We start from the raw sequence: 18,532 nt of genomic DNA on the forward strand, positions 1-18,532 counted from the left end.
TGTTTGCCCCAGGGCCCCCAAAATCCTTAAGATGTCCCTGAGCTTGGCACTGAACATTCAGGCTTAACCTAGAGGTAATATCTTAAGTATTTATGCCACACTTCAAACAGTAATACAGTGAAAATACCACACAAAAAGGACCCAACACCAGGTTAGTAAAATAGAACTTCCTTTAATAAATAATACAAGACCAAAATGACCAAAAATCATATCAGTTGAAACGCAGATATGCAATTTTAAAGATGTTAGTGAAAAAAGCACAAAGCGCCAACTCTGGATATCAAGTTGCGCTGGACCAGGACAAAGTCACAAGTTCAGGCTGGCCACCTACAGGGACCCAATTAGGCACGCTAAACACACTACCTTAAATCCTGGTTTGCAGAGAGTTGCAACAATCCACGTTGAAGATATGCTGCGCAGCGGAAGCAGTGAATCGTTGCAGAGTCTGGCGTAATTGCAGCGATTGCCATTGACGAGAGATAGAAGGGCCTTTGGTGAGGGTTCATCATGCAGAGGCAGTCCCAATAAGGCTGTGGAGGCACTGCAGGTCTTTGCCATGGGTCCACTCCACACAGTAGCAGCAATGCAACAGTTCTGCTCCCGTTTATGCCGCGCAGCAGAGGAGTTGCATCGGTTACTCTGGATCCACAGGCTGGCAGAGCACCTTAAGCCCCCATCCTAAGGTCCAGGCCTGGGGACGGCACCAATTGGCAGGGTAGACTCACAGATGGCAGAGTCCAGATGCACGTGCAAGGTTGTTGGAAGCCTTTTATGTCACAGAGGCTTCAGATCAGGAGGCCTGCCAATTAGCTATTCGGAGTCACTCTTGGTTCCAGGTTTAAGAGATATAGACCCAGTCCTTTGCACCCAGGCAAGGGGTCAGCAGGCATCAGGTCAGCTCAGCACAACAGCAATCCTTCAGAGCAGCAATCCATAAGAGTGGCAGTCCTTGTAGCAGCATAGCAGTCCTTCGTCTTGGCATAGTATCCAAAGGTCCAGAAGTGAATTGCAGAGTTGGTGTCTAAGGTCCAAAATTTATATCCAGTTGTGCCTTTGAAGTAGAGAGAAGCTTCTAGAGGTTTCCACCCTACTGAGGTGTCACAAATCCCTCTCTTCCCTGTCCTGGCCCAGCCTGCCTGGGGTCACAATTGCCTAGTGAGAAGCCCTTTGTGAGAGTGCTCAGGCAGGGCCTTTGTGATGTGCAGGTGTGGTAGGTGACAGCTCCTTCCCCTCGTTTACTCAAAGTGGCCTATCCTGCCTTCTCCTATCTTCTCTTTATCTCACTGTCTGGGAGCAATACACAAATACCAACGGCCAACTACACCTAGACATGTGATGCAGGAACAGGCTGTCAACACTATATGCTTAAGGGAGGAAAATGCCAACTTTCTAAAAGTGACATTTAAAACATTGTGATTTAAAATCCAATCATTACAATTCCGAATACACATGAACTGAATACCTTTTTCCATTTAGAAATTACACTAATTAAATGTAATAAAGTGACTCCAAAGTTACCCTATGGAAGAGGCAGTCCTTACAGTAGTGAAACATGAGTTTAAGAGTTTTTTTCACTACTAGAACATATAAAACCTGAAAGTACACGTCCAATGTTTTTTAAATGCACTGCACCCAGCCCTGCAATCTATTTAGGGCCTACCCTAGTGGTGACTTATATGTATTAAAAATGAAAGGTTTGTGTCTAGCAAAACGTTATTTTGCCAGGTCAAAATGGCAGTTCAAAACTGCACACACAGGCTGTAATGTCAGGCCTGAGACAAGTTTAAAGTTCTGCTTAAGAAGGTGGCACAATCCGTGCTGCAGGTCCTTTGGATTTAGGCCGAGATCCTTGTACTGGGGTGAATGTATGACATTGTTCTACATTCTGCCCATCAACTGTGTTTTTTGCAATTTTCTCCCCGAGTGTGCTGGGTATACTCAGACGTGAGTCCCAGGCTCTCCACACCACTGGAGTCAAGCTATCCAGGCTGAAGAAGGCTGATAGCCAGAAACCAGTCCTTGGATGCTTGATTCCGGTCTGGGAAAGACATGGCTTGGTAGTTCCGACTGGACTGTTCCCATGAGGCACAGGGTCAGAGCTGATTTGCATATAGACAAGTGTCTAACCCAGGGTGGTGTGGAGTGCAAAAAAACGATGGATTTAGGCCCAGATCCTTGTACTGGGGTGAATGTATGACATTGTTCTACATTCTGTCCATCAAATGTATTTTTTGCAGGTCCTTTGGTAGCATATAATTTACAGGACCTAGGAACAGGCAATGCCACTTCACTAGGGATGTACAGGTAAATTAGATCTGCCAATTGGGTATAAGCCAATCTTACCATGTTTTAAGGAGGGAACACAAGTACGTTAGCACTGGTCAGCAGTGGTAAAGTGCACAGAATCCTAAAAGCAACAGCAATGGGTTAAAAAAACAGGAGGTTGAAGGCAAAACATTTTGGGATGACCCTGAAGAAAGGGCTAAGTCCAACACCTACAAATCATATATATCCCAGCAACCAAAAGGGTCTAGCAGATATAATATTATATTGCTTCTATAAATCGGCCATCGTGAACAAGAAGTTACAAATGAAAACCTTGTAAAAAATGGCAGTTTTCTCTTACTTATTGTCAATATTATTTAACTTCAACAGTTAGCATCTTTAGGAAGACGTTGAGGGATCTGAACAAATGTCCCCTTGATAAATTCAGAATTATGTGTACTTTGTAGAAATCTATAGCAATCCAGGATCACCCATGGGTTTTATCTCAGTATGCATCGCAAACAAACTGGAAGTAGGTTGCAAGCAAACAAATTTGAAAAAATGGGCTGCCTCTTTGAAAAATGCCAAAACTATGGTTAACAAAAATATTTTTTTTTATTCAGCTCTGCAAGTTCCTGAAAGCTGGGATGATGGTGACTTTAGCACAGTAAACCTTTTATTGGTGATATTTTTAGGAAAAAAAGCAGATGCTTTTTTGAAGTTCCCTTTTTTTCTCAGTTTTCCTGAAAAAACAAACTTTTGCTACATTTTGTCTACTTTCTGAGTGCCCTCCAGGGGAATCCACACACTCTGGGTACCATTAGAATCCTCAGCATGCTGGAAAAAAAGACGCAAATTTGGCTTGGATACCTTATGTGAAAAAAGTTACAAAGGCCTACATGCAAACTACCTCAATTAGCCAGAAAGGGCTTAGCTTTCTAGGGGAGAAAAGTGCTTAGCAGCAGAGGGGTTAATCCTCTGCACTGTTGACTTACTTTATACGATTGCTGAGTCAAGAGGACATGCACTTTTGAGGCTGACTGTGCTACCAGTTCCAATACTTTCTCCCCATACTTGCTGGTTTCACCCACATGTTTTGGGCTAGCTCTGTCGTCTATTAGTTATGAATAAAGTGCTCAGTGCGGGCACATACTGTCTTCTTATGGTCATTTAGAAAACGTTGTTGCCTTTGATTCCGTTGGCACGATTTTTTACAGCGGTGAGCTGGCAGTTTTTTTGTCTTATGGTCTGTTAATGACTATTTCTAGCTAAATAAAATGATGGTGCATTATTTAATCCCTTAAGTATTATTTAGAAATGCATTATTGAAAAAGTGATATCCAATTTGTGATTTGAAAAATATAATGACTAGTCCTGAATGAGGAGTGGCCTGCGGCACACCATATACATGTCCATTCTATGCCGAAAACAGAACAATTTCATAGTTTATTTATGAAATTTCAGTCACGTTGATCAAGTCAGGAACATCTTTTAAAGCAATTTAAAAGGGTCATCTCTCCTACTCCTCAAGTAAGGGTTTTCTATTTCTTATCCAATACAGAGAGCCACACACAGAGTCAATGTTTGATTCCATCTGAAAATGGTCCTAGCTTAGTGGTTTAGACTGCACTGTTCCAATTGGAGCAAACCAAGTCAAATGTGTATATCACTGGTCCACATTTAGAGTCATGCAGTGGGCAGAAAAGAAGTGGTCTGGAATGTGAGACTGAATAATTACCAGAGGCTGAGAAGAATGCTTTTTTTTTCCTCCGTCTGAAAAGGGTTAACCTTTTCCAAAAGTTAAAATACCATCAAGAAATAAACTTACCTACTTAGAAATGTAATTGTTAAAGGAACGTTGACATTCTATGCAGAGCTAGACAGACCTAAATATTTTGGCAGCGGTGCGCATATGATATAATCTTGAAAAAGGTTCTTGGTATGAACATTGAGTCAAGTAGGAGGTTCTTTGCTAGAATCTATGCTAATCTATATGAGTGCTTGCTTTTCAGTGCTTCTAGGGGAGACTTGGTCAACTGCAAATCTCTTTTACCACAGGTGTTGATTAAAATAATATATACAGTGTTATGGAATTACTGTGCAGGGTAGAGTAGAACTCTAACAATGTTGTGCTCTGTTTATCTACAGGTTTACATCACAAGGAGCTTGTATCCTTGGCGGCTGCAAGTACTTCTCGCTTGGAGGTATACCTTTTGAAGTCATCCAGTCAAAGGATACCCTGTGATCTCCATCCTGTCTTTTCGGATGCATTCACACTAAAATGCAAAACAAGGTCTGTAATTGCAACACAACTGTTAAATCATTGTGCTGATTTGTCATTGATTTCCCATTTAGTCATGTTAATGACACTATTTAGTTGGATCAAAACATGAAACATGGAAAAAGTAAATGTAGAATGAGTGAAAAGAAGTACTCAGCCAATAATAATGCTTGCAATTGGAAATGATGGAGGAGACATCCAATACCAACTCTATGTGAGGGTAACTCATACAAGAGGCATGCTAGTAACATAAACAAATGTTCATACTGCTATGTTCCTGGAGGCACGCCCCCGACGCCCTGGGCGTGTAGCGTGCCAGTCATGTGACTCCCTATAATAAAAAGAGGTTTTGCACGCACGCACGGATTCTGATGCGCGCAGACCGAGCTACCAAGTTATTCCCAGTGTCCGTCTCAGTTATTTCTAGGGCCACGTGTCAGGCCTAGTTAGACCTAGATGCCCCGGAGTGTAGGTCCCAGATTGATACCCCTAGGGCGATCACTCCCCACCTACAGGACACAACAATTGGCGACGAGGGTGGTTGCCGACCCCTCACTCGGGGTGTGTGGATGCCCACAGTCTTGTGAGGTGGCTGCGAGCCTTGTCTGTGGCTCGTGGTGCTCGTGCCTTGCTCTCTCACACACCCCCACTTGGTGCGCCTGGAGAGAAGACTTCCACCTCTGGGACATTGCAGGTGAGCCGCGCTGCCCAGTGCTGACCTGCCGCGCATCGTGGCACGCGAAGCCGTGTGCCACACATCTCACGCAAGGCCTCCTCGGCCGGTGCCGCACCAAGCCCCACGGCACGTGCGTGAAGCGCACCTCGGCCCGCCTCGCACGGCGATCAGGGAGGCGCCCGATGTCGTCTGGCAGCTCGAGGGGACGTGGCGCCTACCTGTCCCGAAGCCAACCACTCTCATCTGAGGACAGAGCGCCGGTCGCACGCGCTCTCCTGACCTCGCTGAGGTGCACGCCGCGGCCACAGACCGACCCGCTTGAGGACACCAACACGTCCACACGAGGACGAAGTCATCTGCAAATCCCTCCGTGCACCAATTCCGGTGCCACGCCGGCCGGCCGCGTGCCTGATCAAGCGCGTCCTGGGCGATGGCTACCATTCCGCCCATTGAACCGTTTGTGGTGGAGGGTGCGCCCTCAACTCTCGCTCCAAAATGGAAGGAATGGGTGGACAGGCTCCTAGTATTCTTCGAAGCCACGAAAGTCCACAAGGAACAAAAACGCGCCATGGTCCTCCACCTTGGCGGCAAAGACATTCACTCCATTGCTCAGACCCTCACAGAGGCGACCTCCAAAACTCACCATACCCTGATTAATGCCCTCAATGCACACTTTGAGCCCATGACGAACCAGGACTAGGAACGTTTTGTATTCCGACAAGCACGGCAACTGCCGGAGGAGTCGCTGGACGCTTACCACACCAGACTCAAGAAGCTGGCACTGACGTGTGGGTTCCAAGACATAACGGAGGAAATCAGGGGACAAATCATACAGGGTTGCGCCTCTGCCAAACTGAGAGAGAGAATTCTGGAAGAATCGGGGAAGCCATTGCCCGACATCCTCACCCTCGGCCGCACGAAAAAGCTCTCCAAAGCCAGAGCGGCCCACATGGAAGCTGCACTACAAGCCACGGTGAAGGTAGAACCGGTCAACAAGCTACAAGTCCAGACACCATCCAAGTGGCACAAAAGACCGACACCCAACCAAGGGGGGGCATCCGGACACTCATGTGGATATTGCGGAGGTCCGCACCACCCGGCGCCAGAATGTCCGGCACGGGGCAAACGATGCTCCGGATGTGGCAAGATGAACCATTTCGAGAAAGTGTGCCGATCGAAGAGGTTCCGTAAACCACGCCAAGCCGTGCAGACCATTGTGGAAGGTGATCCAAGCAATAGTGACATGGATGATGACGAAGAGGAGGAGCGGTCTGTGCACAAAGTGCACATGATCGGCACCACCACACGGCGCACCAGAACTTTGCCTCAGTGCTCTATCCAGGTGGCAGACCAGGAGATCATGGCGGTGGTGGACACAGGGGCATCCATAAATCTCATGAGCGCTTCACTCTATAGAAACATGACTACACCTCCGATCCTCAGCCCCACCTCAATCACCGTTTTTGCCTACAGACAAAATATTCCACTCCGGATCCGGGGAAAGTTTCGGGCGGCAGTCCGCCACGGGGATAAAGTTACAAGAGCCAACATCTTTGTGTCGGAAGAAGGACAAGGCATGCTACTGAGCTGCAGAACAGCCGAAGACCTGGGAGTAGTCACATTTGCTTTTGGAGTCCACGAAGAGTCGGTACAACAACTACTCCTGGACTTTCCGGACCTATTCGAGGGCATTGGATGTTTCAAAGGTCGGGAAATACATTTACACATAGACCCCACAGTACAACCAGTAGCCTTGCGACACCGGCGCATTGCATTCCATCTTCGGCCGCTAGTGGAAGAAGAACTACACAAGCTGGAAGCGGCCGGAATCATCGAGAAGGTCTCAGGCCGCACCCCCTGGGTCTCGCCCATTGTGGTCACACGGAAACCGAAACAGCCAGGAGCGGTCCGGATCTGTGTGGATATGCGCCTCCCAAATGCCGCCATCAAACGGGAGCGCCACATCAACCCTACAATAGATGATCTAATTGGGGAAATGGCTGGGGCCTGCTGGTTCTCAAAGCTGGACCTCGGAGCAGGATACCATCAGCTGGTGTTAGACAAAGAGTCAAGAAATATTACCACCTTCTCCACACACATTGGGCTCTGCAGATACACCAGACTTAGTTTCGGAGTCTCCAGTGCGGCTGAAGTGTTCCAAAATGTCATTCAGGAGCTAATTGCCGACATACCCGGGGTCATAAATGTCAGCGACGACATAATGGTACATGCTCGCACAATCCCAGAACACAATCACCGACTGACGCAAGTGTTTCGCAGGCTCCGAAGCGCGGGGCTCACACTTCATCGAGACAAGTGCGAATTCTTGCGAACCAAAATAGGGTTTTTCGGATATGTCTTCTCGGCTGATGGTGTCAATCCGGACCCCGACAAAGTGAAGGACATCAAGGATGCGCCACCACCCACGACGGTCACAGAAGTCAGGAGTTTTCTTGGCATGGTGAACTACTGTGGCCGTTTCATCAAAGACTTGGCCAACCTAACTCTCCCGCTGCGTGAGCTCACAAAGGACTCCACTCCGTGGACCTGGGGATCAGAGCAAGAGAAGGCATTCCAAGATATTAAGGCGTCCCTCTCCAGTAACACTACGCTGGCGTTCTTTGATCCTCGAAATGCCACATTCATAGCAGTGGATGCCGGACCGGCGGGGTTGGGGGCCGTGCTGATGCAAAGACCGAGGGATGAAATAGATTGGACTCCGGTTGCCTTCGCCAGTAGGTCCCTCACGGACACAGAGCAGAGATACTCACAGATTGAGAAGGAAGCAATTGCAATCCATTGGGGATGTCGACACTTTCACCTATATGTCTACGGTAAGCCATTCACGGTGGTAACTGACCACAAACCGCTAGTGGCTCTATTCTCAGGGACTTCATCAAAGCCGCCCCCACGAATCGAAAAGTGGCTATTGCAATTGCAGGAATACAACTGCAACATCGAGTACCAACCTGGAGCAAAGAATCCGGCTGACTATCTATCGCGCCATCCCAGACCAGCCACTCCGGAGGAAATGGACGAGGCAGAAGAAACGGAAGCGTATGTAAAGTGGGTAGTGGCAAGGTTATGCCCGCGCCCCATCTCTCTGGAGGACGTTGTGAACGCCACAGCCCAAGACGCCTGCATACAGCGAGCCAAAGACATCATTCGGACGGCGAACTGGCATAAAGCCAAGGAGAGCTGGAAGGCGCTCACCCCGGAGGCCCAAAGAATCATGGAGAGCCTGTACCACGTCAGGGAAGAACTCAATGAGGACAATGCGGGATGCCTGCTGCGAGGGCATCGCCTGGTAATACCCACGGCCCTCACGGGTCAGGTAATACAACTAGCACAAGTGGGCCACCAGGGAATGGTCAAAACCAAAGCCCGGCTGCGAACAAAGGTATGGTTTCCCCTCATGGACGACATGGTGGAGAACATGGTGAGGTCGTGCACTGCCTGCCAAGTCACAGGAGACGCTCCCCGAGAGGCCCTCATCATTGTAGAACCCCGACCCCAAAGACCCTGGGAGCGGGTCAGCATGGACTTTGGTAGTCTCCCGGATGGAAGGCACACGCTGGTGATGATAGATGACCACTCAAAATAACCAGAAGTAGAAATCGTAGCAAGCACAAGCGCAGACTGTGTGATCCCGAAAATGGAGAAAATTGTCGCCACTCACGGAGCCATGAGGGAGCTCCGAACGGACAATGGGCCCCCATTCCAAGGGCAAGACCTGGCCACCTATCTGTCATCCCTTGGAACCCGTCACCGACGCATAACACCCAGATGCCCCAAGCCAATGGAGAGGCCGAAAGGTTTATGAGAACCCTGAATAAAATCATCCGCATTGCTCATGATAAGGGACAGTCAGTGGAAATGGCCATTTTCACTTTTCTCCGAAGTTACCGCCAGACCCCGCACTCCACAACGGGGGTAGCCCCGGCACATCTTCTCCTAGGACGGGTGGTGACTGACTCCATTCCTCATCATCCACAGTGGTCACCTGAGGTGGTAAATGAGGAGGTCATCGCGAAGAAAAGAAAGGCTACATTTGCCAAGATCAGCCAGAAACGACGGGCAGTGATACCCCAGTTCAGACAAGGAGATGTGGTACTTCTTCGAAATCGAACAAACAGTAGCAAGTTCAGACTCAACTATGAGAAAGGACCGTGGCGAGTGATTGGAGTAAAGGGCACCCGTCTCACCGTGATCCGAGGACGAGAGACAGTAACTCGCAATGTATCCCGCTTCAAACATTTTCATTCAACAGCTACAGAATCTGGTCCGCTGCGGAGTGTTGACAGAACTCAAACTGCAACTAACACATCCTGTGCTGAATCAACACCCAGTCACGAGGTCATTCCAAGTAGCGATCTGAGAGCCGCGAGCGAAGAAGAGGGAGGTGACACTGAGGCCCTCGAGGAGGCTCCAGATCCGGAGGGGGCAGACAGAGAGGCGCCAGGTCCCGCCTCAGGAGCCGGAGCGGAAGTGCTGAGTCAACGGGGGTCGCAGCACCGGCTGAGAAATAATCCCACCCCCTCCTGCTGGCTTCGCGACTATTTCACGTAAGACTGTTCCTACTGTTGAGTGTCTATGTAAAAACAGTGGATATGATGTTGCTGCAATCAGGGGACGCTGAAAGTATTCACAGAGAAATGTTCTATGAGACTGTTTGAGGACGTTTGAGTTGGAGTTGTTGCCATGTTGTGTTTTTCCTTATTTTAGGAGGAATGTTATGTTCCTGAAGGCACGCCCCGACGCCCTGGGCGTGTAGCGTGCCAGTCATGTGACTCCCTATAATAAAAAGAGGTTTTGCACGCACGCACGGATTCTGATGCGCGCAGACCGAGCTACCAAGTTATTCCCAGTGTCCGTCTCAGTTATTTCTAGGGCCACGTGTCAGACCTAGTTAGACCTAGATGCCCCGGAGTGTAGGTCCCAGATTGATACCCCTAGGGCGATCACTCCCCACCTATAGGACACAACACATAACATAACATAATGGACAACAATAAGAAAGGAGAGACAACTGAAACTTAAGGATTTGTAGAGTTTGCCAATGGATGTTGAAGTAAACACCAGTTTGACAGATGGGAAGATTTGTCTGTTTTAATCAAACATTTTCTCTGCTAAAGAAAAAGTCCGCTAGTAGAACGTTCTCTCTCTATTGGCGAATCCTAAGCTTGATGAAAAAAGAGGATGGCCTCACATAGAAACTGGATTGCAAATAGCCACGCCAGAAAATTGTCTGCCCCTATTGTGTCCCCTCAGGCAGGTGCTGTTGTTGAAACTTTAAAAAAGTATGCCGAAAAAGTCACTACATTGGCACAAGGACGCTTTTCTCCAGGGCCGTCCGAGGCCCCGTGCACCCTCAGGACACATTAGTTGTTGACTGGGGTGGGACTCGGTCCCCCAGCATCCTCAGTGGTGCAGGAGGCGGGGGCAGCCCTCCTGACGCCGTAAAGGCAGCGTTGCACTCCCACAGTGCTGGCGTTCCCGGGTCGCACCCGGGCCAAGGGCAGGCCGTCTTCACCCATCAGCGGCAGGAAGAGGCAGGGCAGGGCCAGCCCCCTTTAGATCTCTGAGTGCAGTGGGGGAGAGGTAACTGTCTTGAGGAATTCACCGCCTGGGTGCTGTATGCACGACAAGGTACTCTTTGTTGCCTTACTCATTGTCTTAGTGATACGAACATCTGCCTTAGCTGGACACCTACTCTGTGACTTCTTTTATGGTCCTTTTCTAAATAGTGTTTTGGTGTTAACTTGCTCACGGGGTAAAAGCGACTTAAAGGACCCATGAACATGGGGAAGAAGAAAGGATCTTCTATGTTCACAGGGCTGTCAGGGAAATATGTCTGTCAATGGTCATTCCTTAATTTGTACAACACCGGTTATCAGACCTAGGCGCTAGCAGAACAGAAAATACGTGCTCCTCAACCCAGCCTTCTGATGGCTAAGTTGGTTGTTCGACCCACTATTAAGCCAAATGGTGATGAGGGGAGTCTTTTCTCTAGGAATGTTTCTCTTAGGGATTTTGAGGCATTGTTAAATAACAAACTGGTGCAGAAATGGTGAGGCTCTCCCTTATTGAAGACACGGTTTTGAAGATATTATCATTATCAAGTAAGGCGAGGGGGTATCGCCAGAAGCAGGGTTCTTCATATTAACAATGGAGGCCCACTGATCCCACTTGCTCTTGTACGGACCCCACCTTAAATCATGTTACTGCTGTTGCGGCCCTACACTTGTTGCTCCAAGGCCAGGGCATACAACAGAAGCACAGGGCGTAGTTGCTCCCCCCACCCTGTAGTTGATAAAGGGGATAGCCTGCCCCTATGGTTCCCCTCCAAACTCTGGGGTTGTGCTTAATCCACCTGAAGCGACCTCTTATGTCATTGTTCTGTTGAATCATTTCAGGAGTTTAATAATAAGGTGGTTCATTGGTTCAGTTTACATTCGTCTTGTAGTGGGGGTTTAGCGGATTCGTTAGAGCAAGTTGGATATGCAAGGATAGGAAACAATGGGCTTGTGACTGCATGGTGGTTAATTTGAGCAGTCCCTTGCATGTAGCGGAACTCGTTGCAGCTGCTCCCCAACCCATACTAGGTGGTCCAGGGATAGCTGCCTTCTCTTTGTGTCTCCTTCATAGACCAGAAATATCAGAATTACAAAGTTCTTATAGGGGGTCTCGTCAACGTAACAAGTGCCTTGTATTTATGCCACCCTCCTTTTGTCCACCCTTAGCAGATTTATCCCCTGGAGTCCTATGATTGACTGGACCCATGTGATTCTTCTCAGCTTATTGTTACCCCCCCCCCCCTTTTGCCCCTGCCGCAGTGGTAACCCTTCCTTATTCTTTTAAAGGCTATACTTTACTGTCCTGGAATATCGTGGGTCTTTCCTCTAAGTTCACTGATCCCAGATCTTATTAAGTCTTTTCACATAATTTGACTCCAAGAAACATGGAAAACCAAAAATAGCTTTCTATTAGCGGGTTATACCACCTATTTTGAACCAGCGGTGCCTTCATTAGTGGGTAGGGCTAAGGGGGGCTTAATTATGTTCATTATAGCGGAACTAAGTGGTTATATTTCCGATCTTCACTTGAAGGTGGACACCATGCAGGGGCTACAGCTATCATTGCCGGGTTGTTCATCGTTGGTGGTAATTAATTTTTATAACACCAAGGGGGGCAATGTTAAGGCCTGTTGTGTCTCTCACCTGGACCAAGTTCTGAGTTTGTTGTCTGATAAGGGCAATGGGCGAGATTTAATCGTGCTTGCTGGGGATTTCAATAGTCATTTATATGACCCCCCCCCCCCTCAGGAATATGACATTTTAAATCATAGTTGTTTGATCAAAGAAGGGTTACATTTTGCACTTTCAATTGGGCCAGGAGCTCAATGAGCTCTTGGAGACTCACAATTTAGTTTTTACCCTGGAGAAGCTGGTGAACTCCCCAAACCCTACAATTTGCCCGGCTTTTAAAGAATGTGGTTGTAGGTCATTTATTGATTTTATATTTGTCTCAGCCCCATTATACCTGTTGAAATCAAATTTTAACATCCTTTTTATCCCTTTTAGTTACCACAATCCTTTACCGATGACTTTGGGCATTTGCAAGGTTCTCCGATCACAGCAAAGGGGGCTCTTACGAAGCTCTCCATTGTTGACCAGGGGAGAAGGCTGAAATAGTCCCAGGAGGTCCCTCGGAGCTTCCAAGCTTGCTTTTTGAAACCTGTTTCCGCAAGTTTGAAATATGTCTAGAGATGATGCACGGGTGGAAAGGTCTTGAAAGCTTTTAAAGGTATTACCATGAGAGTTCCTAAGCTAAGGACAGTAACGGCCTTTAGCAGCCTGGGGCCGTAAAACCCCAAATGGTTTGATAGGGACTGTTTGAGACCCCTGCACCAGCTGAAGGCCACTCTGAAGCAGACACAGAGGGATGGTTGATTGATCAAAGATTGCAACCAGGCCTATAAGCAGGCTGAAATTGCCTGCAAACACAACCTGCTGGAGTTAGCCGGTGAGGAACTGTGCCAAGCATGTGATACTGGGGATAGTTCTCTCTACTGGAAAGTGGTTAATAGGCCTTGCTTTGCGAATGGCTCTGGCTTGCTCTTATGCCATCATATCTCAGAACAACAGTCATTTGAAGGTGTTAATAACTAGGGTGAACATGGGGGCGACATAATGTCGACTGTAGAAGTCCTAGCCTGTAACAGTAATTTTTACTTTAGATGAAGTCACACATGGTATCTTGACCCTGTTGAACAATGAGGCCCCAGGGCCTGATAGTATCACAACAGAGTTATTTAAAGCCAATGTAGAGATTTGAGCTCCACTTTTGACCCAGGTCCTGAATGCGGCTGCCCGGGAGGGGATGTTGTCCTCCCTGGTCTACAGTCGGGATTGATCCTATTTTTAAGAAGGGGGACCAGGACAATATACAATGTTACTGTCCGATATCTTTATTGGATGTGGCAGTTAAGGTCATGGGAGTGTGATTTTAAATGGGCTAGGGGAGTGGGCATAGGAGATTAACATTCTGAGTGAACTTTAATATGGCTTTAGGACTGGGAGGTTTAATTCAGACCAGTGTCTGAACCTCCATTTAATTATTAATAAATATAGGGTTGCCCGGTCTGAATCTTTATATTTAGCATTTATAGACTTGATGTTCGCATTCGGCAGGGTGAACCAGGCAAAACTCTGGGCTTTGCTTAGTGAGATGGGGGTTGACCCTGGTATTGTGGCCCTTTTAGTCACTCTTCATTCAAAGACCTCTGGTTCGATACGTTTTTCTCAGTGCGCTGCCTGTACTCGCTCATTCCCTACCAGGTACGGCGTTCATCAAGGATGCATTCTTGCCCCTTGTTTGTTTACCCTCTATTCGAATGGGCTTGAGTCTGCTTTATTATCAGTCCCAGAGGCCCACGGTCAAGACTGATTTGCATATAGCTGGGTCTGAACTGAGGTGGGGAAGTGAGCTAAAGAATGATGATCTATTCAACCCAGATCTGCGTCTAGGAGTGAGTGTCTGAAAAGTTTCAGCTCTTCGTCCATCATCTCTTTGTGTTTGCTTTGTTTGCCCTAAGTTGGCAGTGTATGCCCTGATGTGGGTTCCTTGCTCACTTTGCCACTGGATTCAATCTAACCTTGCTGATGAAGGGTGCTACCTAGAAACTGGTCCCTGGATGCTTGTTTCCGGTTCAGGGAAGACCTGGCTTGGCAGTTCGGGCTAGACTGTTCCCAGGAGGCACAGGATCAAGACTGATTGGCATATAGCTGGGTCTGAACTGAGGTGGCGAAGTGAGCTAAAGAATGATGAAGGATTGAACCCATATCTGTGGCTGGGGGTGAGTGTCTGAAAAGTTTCAGTGCTTTGTCAACCAGCTCCTTGTGTTTGCTTTGTTCACCCTGAGTTGGTAGGGTATGCCCAGATGTGGGTTCCTTGCTCACTTAGCCAATGGATTCAAGCTAGCCTGGCTGAAGAAGGGTGGTACACAGAAACTGGTCCCAGGATGATTGTTTCCAGTTCAGGGAAGACCTAGCTTGGCAGTTCGAGCTGGACTGGTCACATGAGGCACAGGGTCAAGACTGATTATCATATAGCTGGGTCTGAACTGAGGTGGCGAAGTTAGCTAAACAATGACAATGGATTCAACCCAGATCTGTGACTGGGGTGAGTGTCTGAAAAGTTTCAGCGCTTCATCCATCATCTCCTTTTCTTTGCTTTGTTCGCCCTCAGTTGGCAGGGTATGGACAGACGTGGGTCCCTTGCTCACTTTGCCACTGGATTCAAGCTAGCCTGGCTGATGAAGGGTGTTACCCAGAAACCAGTCCCAGGATGCTTGTTTCCGGTTCAGGCAAGACCTGGCTTGGCAGTTCGGGCTAGACTGTTCCTATGAGGCACAGTGTCAAGACTGATTTGAATATAGCTGGGTCTGAACTGAGGTGGCGAAGTGAGCTAAAGAATGATGATGGATTCAACTAAGAACTGTGATTGGGAGTGAGTGTCTGAAAAGGATCAGCGCTTCGTCCACCATCTCCTTGTGTTTGCTTTGTTCACCCTAAGTTAGCAGGGTATGTCTAGCCATGGGTCCCATGCTCACTTTGCCACTGGATTCAAGCTAGCCTTGCTGATGAAGGCTGTTACCCAGAAACCGGTCCCAGGATGCTTGTTTCTATTCAGGGATGACCTGGCTTGGCAGTTTGGGCTGGACTATTCCCATGAGGCATATGGTCAAGATTGATTATCATATAGCTGGGTCTGAACTGAGGCTAAAGAATGATGATGGATTAAACCCAAATCTGTGACTGGGGTGAGTGTCTGAAAGGTTTCAGCGCTTCATCCATCATCTCTTTGTGTTTGTTTTGTTCGCCCTAAGTTGGCAGTGTATGCCCAGACGTGCGTCCCTTGCTCACTTTGCCACTGGATTCAAGCTAGCCTGGCTGATGAAGGGTGTTTCCCATAAACCAGTCCCAGGATGCTTTTTTCGGGTTCAGGGGAGACTTGGCTTGGCAGTTCGGACTGGACTGTTCCCATGAGGCACAGGGTCACGACTGATTGGCATATAGGTGGGTCTAAACTGAGATGGCGAAGTGATCTTAAGAATGATGATGAATTTAACCCAGATCTGTGACTGGGGGTGAGTATCTGAAAAATTCAGCGCTTCGTCCATCATCTTGTAGTGTAGTTCCTATATTCCCAATAGGCTCTGCGCATTGGACTAATATACCCTATAGATTTGACGTAGGCCGTATGTCTACTAGGTCTCTATCAAATATATTAGACTTAATTGTGAGTGCCAGGTAGCTCAGAGGTCACTAGAAACTTTCTCGATTAAACAAGAAGGGATTCGTTACTGACAACTTTGTTTCCCCAAGAATAAACGTATCTTCAGAGTCGTGGAAACAATAGATAGATATTTTACTCAGTCAATCGTGCATGCTTCGTTTCATCAGAGGTGCAGAGAAATACAGAGATGGGCGTTTTCAATAAAAGGTTTTATTGAACAGTCTTCTTTCTCATGCAAGTAAAGTTAACTGCTACAATCGCAATACAGGTTGCAAAGAATAATCCGTACAGCGAAAAGACTATTATAAAATAATACTGTAAAAGCATTGTATGGTTTCTAAACCATCAATAACTACCTACATAAATAACAAAGGCTAAAAGTACTCAACTGGTGCTTCTAAAATACGCCTACCCTGATGTCCCTAACCTAAGTCTAGTATTAGGGAAGAAGTAAGTGTGGTGCAGCATAGGTTTAGTTTCCTTGCCAAGAATCTATCCAAGATTTCTCATTAGGGTCTAATCAGCTCCATACCTTAGTTTCAAATGGAGGAGGTCTGGTATCTCGGTCTAGGGACTCAATTAACCAACACCCCGCAATGGGAGCTTGGAAACACTGGAGCTGGATTCTCAGCAAGAGAAAGGACAGCTTCTCGATCAATGTGTCAGCTGGAGGGTCACCTTCCTTTGGCACTTGCTGTAGCGAGCCGCTTCGGGCAAGTAGATAGTCGAGCTGCTCCGAACCAGCATGTGTTTGCTAGAGCAAGGGAAGGCATATTTATACCTTGAAGGTGCCTAGTTTGACGTAAAGTTGGGCATAATAACGTCATTAAAGAACCCCAAGTGAATGGTAGTTCTTTGAAAACTCCATGAGTTCTTGGACAAATCAATATTCAAGCAAGGGGATGTCCCTGACTGCTTAAGTCAATTTTCCAAGAAAACGTTGTGGCTTTCTGGTACAGGTGGAAGTAGCCATGCCTGTATTTGGACTGCAATATGATTTATATGCCTATATTAGGGCAATGTGAATTGTACCTATATAAGGGCATTAATCTGGAAATTTCGCTCAGATCCTAAAACGCCATACAACACCCACTCCACTTTATTGTGTTCGACATTACTACATTTTAAGCATTTAAAACATATCTAAAGCATGATGTGTAAAACCCCACCCAGAATACATAAAATGCATTTGAAATGGTTGTACATAAAAATGCACATTTGTGCTGTACGCATTTTAAAAGCAATTTTTTCATTCAAAGCATACAGTATGACGTTGCAAAATGCTATCTGAATGAATCATGAAAGGACATATATGAAATGGCTCTTAAATACAGAAGAGAAAAGTTTAGACCATTTCATAACAGAATATATACATTTTTTGGTTGTGGACAAGTTCAAATATTTTCTCTTGGAAGTATTCAAAAAATTCTTGTTTGCTATGAAAAGTTCTACTTTAAGCAGATTACTTTGTGCCAAAAAAAAGTTCAAATTTGGATGAAAGTCAAATTGTAGAAAAATAAAGTTCTAAAGTTAGTTTTGTTTTTTGAAAAAAGTGAAGGTCAAATACAGAGTCCCATAGAACGCTGTGTGCTAAAAAAGTCAGTCTCATTGTTTGGGGAAAACATCAAATCTTCTAAGCTGGTAAATAATTTGTCTACCACAGTAGGTAAAAGTTGGACCACATCGTTAAGTAGACCGATTACACAAAAATGTGAAGCATCGCCGTCAGCTTTAGCCGCATTAGCAACGTTCACTAGAGGTGGAGATGTTCCTGTGTGCCTGTCGATCCACGTATCTCACCATCAGCAGATTGTGACTGTGAGACCTCAATCAATGCCGTCATGAGGATTGGGGACAACACAATGCATGGGCTGTTACCGAACCAAGCAAAGTATCAACATCCGTTGGCAGGACTGTTGGGAGTGTTAGACAGATCTCCAACACGAATTCTTCTCCACATAATAGGCATCGTAGAACAGCTAAGATACAATTTTGACAGATTGGTCGGACCAATAGAAACCACGTGGTATTCAGATCTCTTAAACAAGCCAGGCCCAGAATCTGTATCATGCGCTCACGACACTTCATCGTCAGGAGAGTGTTCTCTATGGTAATCTGGGTGTCGCTGGTGACCGGACTTGCCATAGCGGAGCAGAAGGAACAAGAATAGTATTCCTGCTACAAGTCCCAAAATGAGAGGCAGGCCGCCGAACACAGAGTGCACGAAGTTTGGAAATATGCAGAGGACTGCTTCAAAAGGTGCTAACAGTCCAGAAAAATCCATAAATACATGTATAATACCACTGGTATCAGACATGTTTAAGATACGACCTAACATTTCCACAAAATGTACAGGGCAGTTTGTCGATAAAAGGGCATGTGTCTCTTCAGAGGACCTTGCAACTTGTAGTTCATACGTCTCTTTGGACGAGGTCAGTGGCACAGTTTTTTGTAAAAGAATGGCTTTCAATCTGCTTAAAGTATCAATTCATATATAAGAGATGTTCAGT

At 46.8% G+C, this 18,532-nt stretch overlaps 1 protein-coding gene across 1 annotated transcript in view; it reads left to right on the plus strand.

The window, feature by feature from the left end:
- The window catches only part of PKHD1 (PKHD1 ciliary IPT domain containing fibrocystin/polyductin), a 2,083,594-nt gene that overhangs the window by 145,147 nt on the left and 1,919,915 nt on the right, over positions 1-18,532 (plus strand). The window contains exon 4 of the mRNA XM_086926200.1: positions 4,414-4,558. Coding sequence (XP_086782326.1) covers positions 4,414-4,558 — 145 coding nt within the window. The remainder of the gene's footprint in view (positions 1-4,413; positions 4,559-18,532) is intronic.

This window comes from Lissotriton vulgaris, chromosome 6, assembly GCF_964263255.1.
Source record: "Lissotriton vulgaris chromosome 6, aLisVul1.2, whole genome shotgun sequence".
Taxonomy (NCBI): Eukaryota; Metazoa; Chordata; class Amphibia; order Caudata; family Salamandridae; genus Lissotriton; species Lissotriton vulgaris.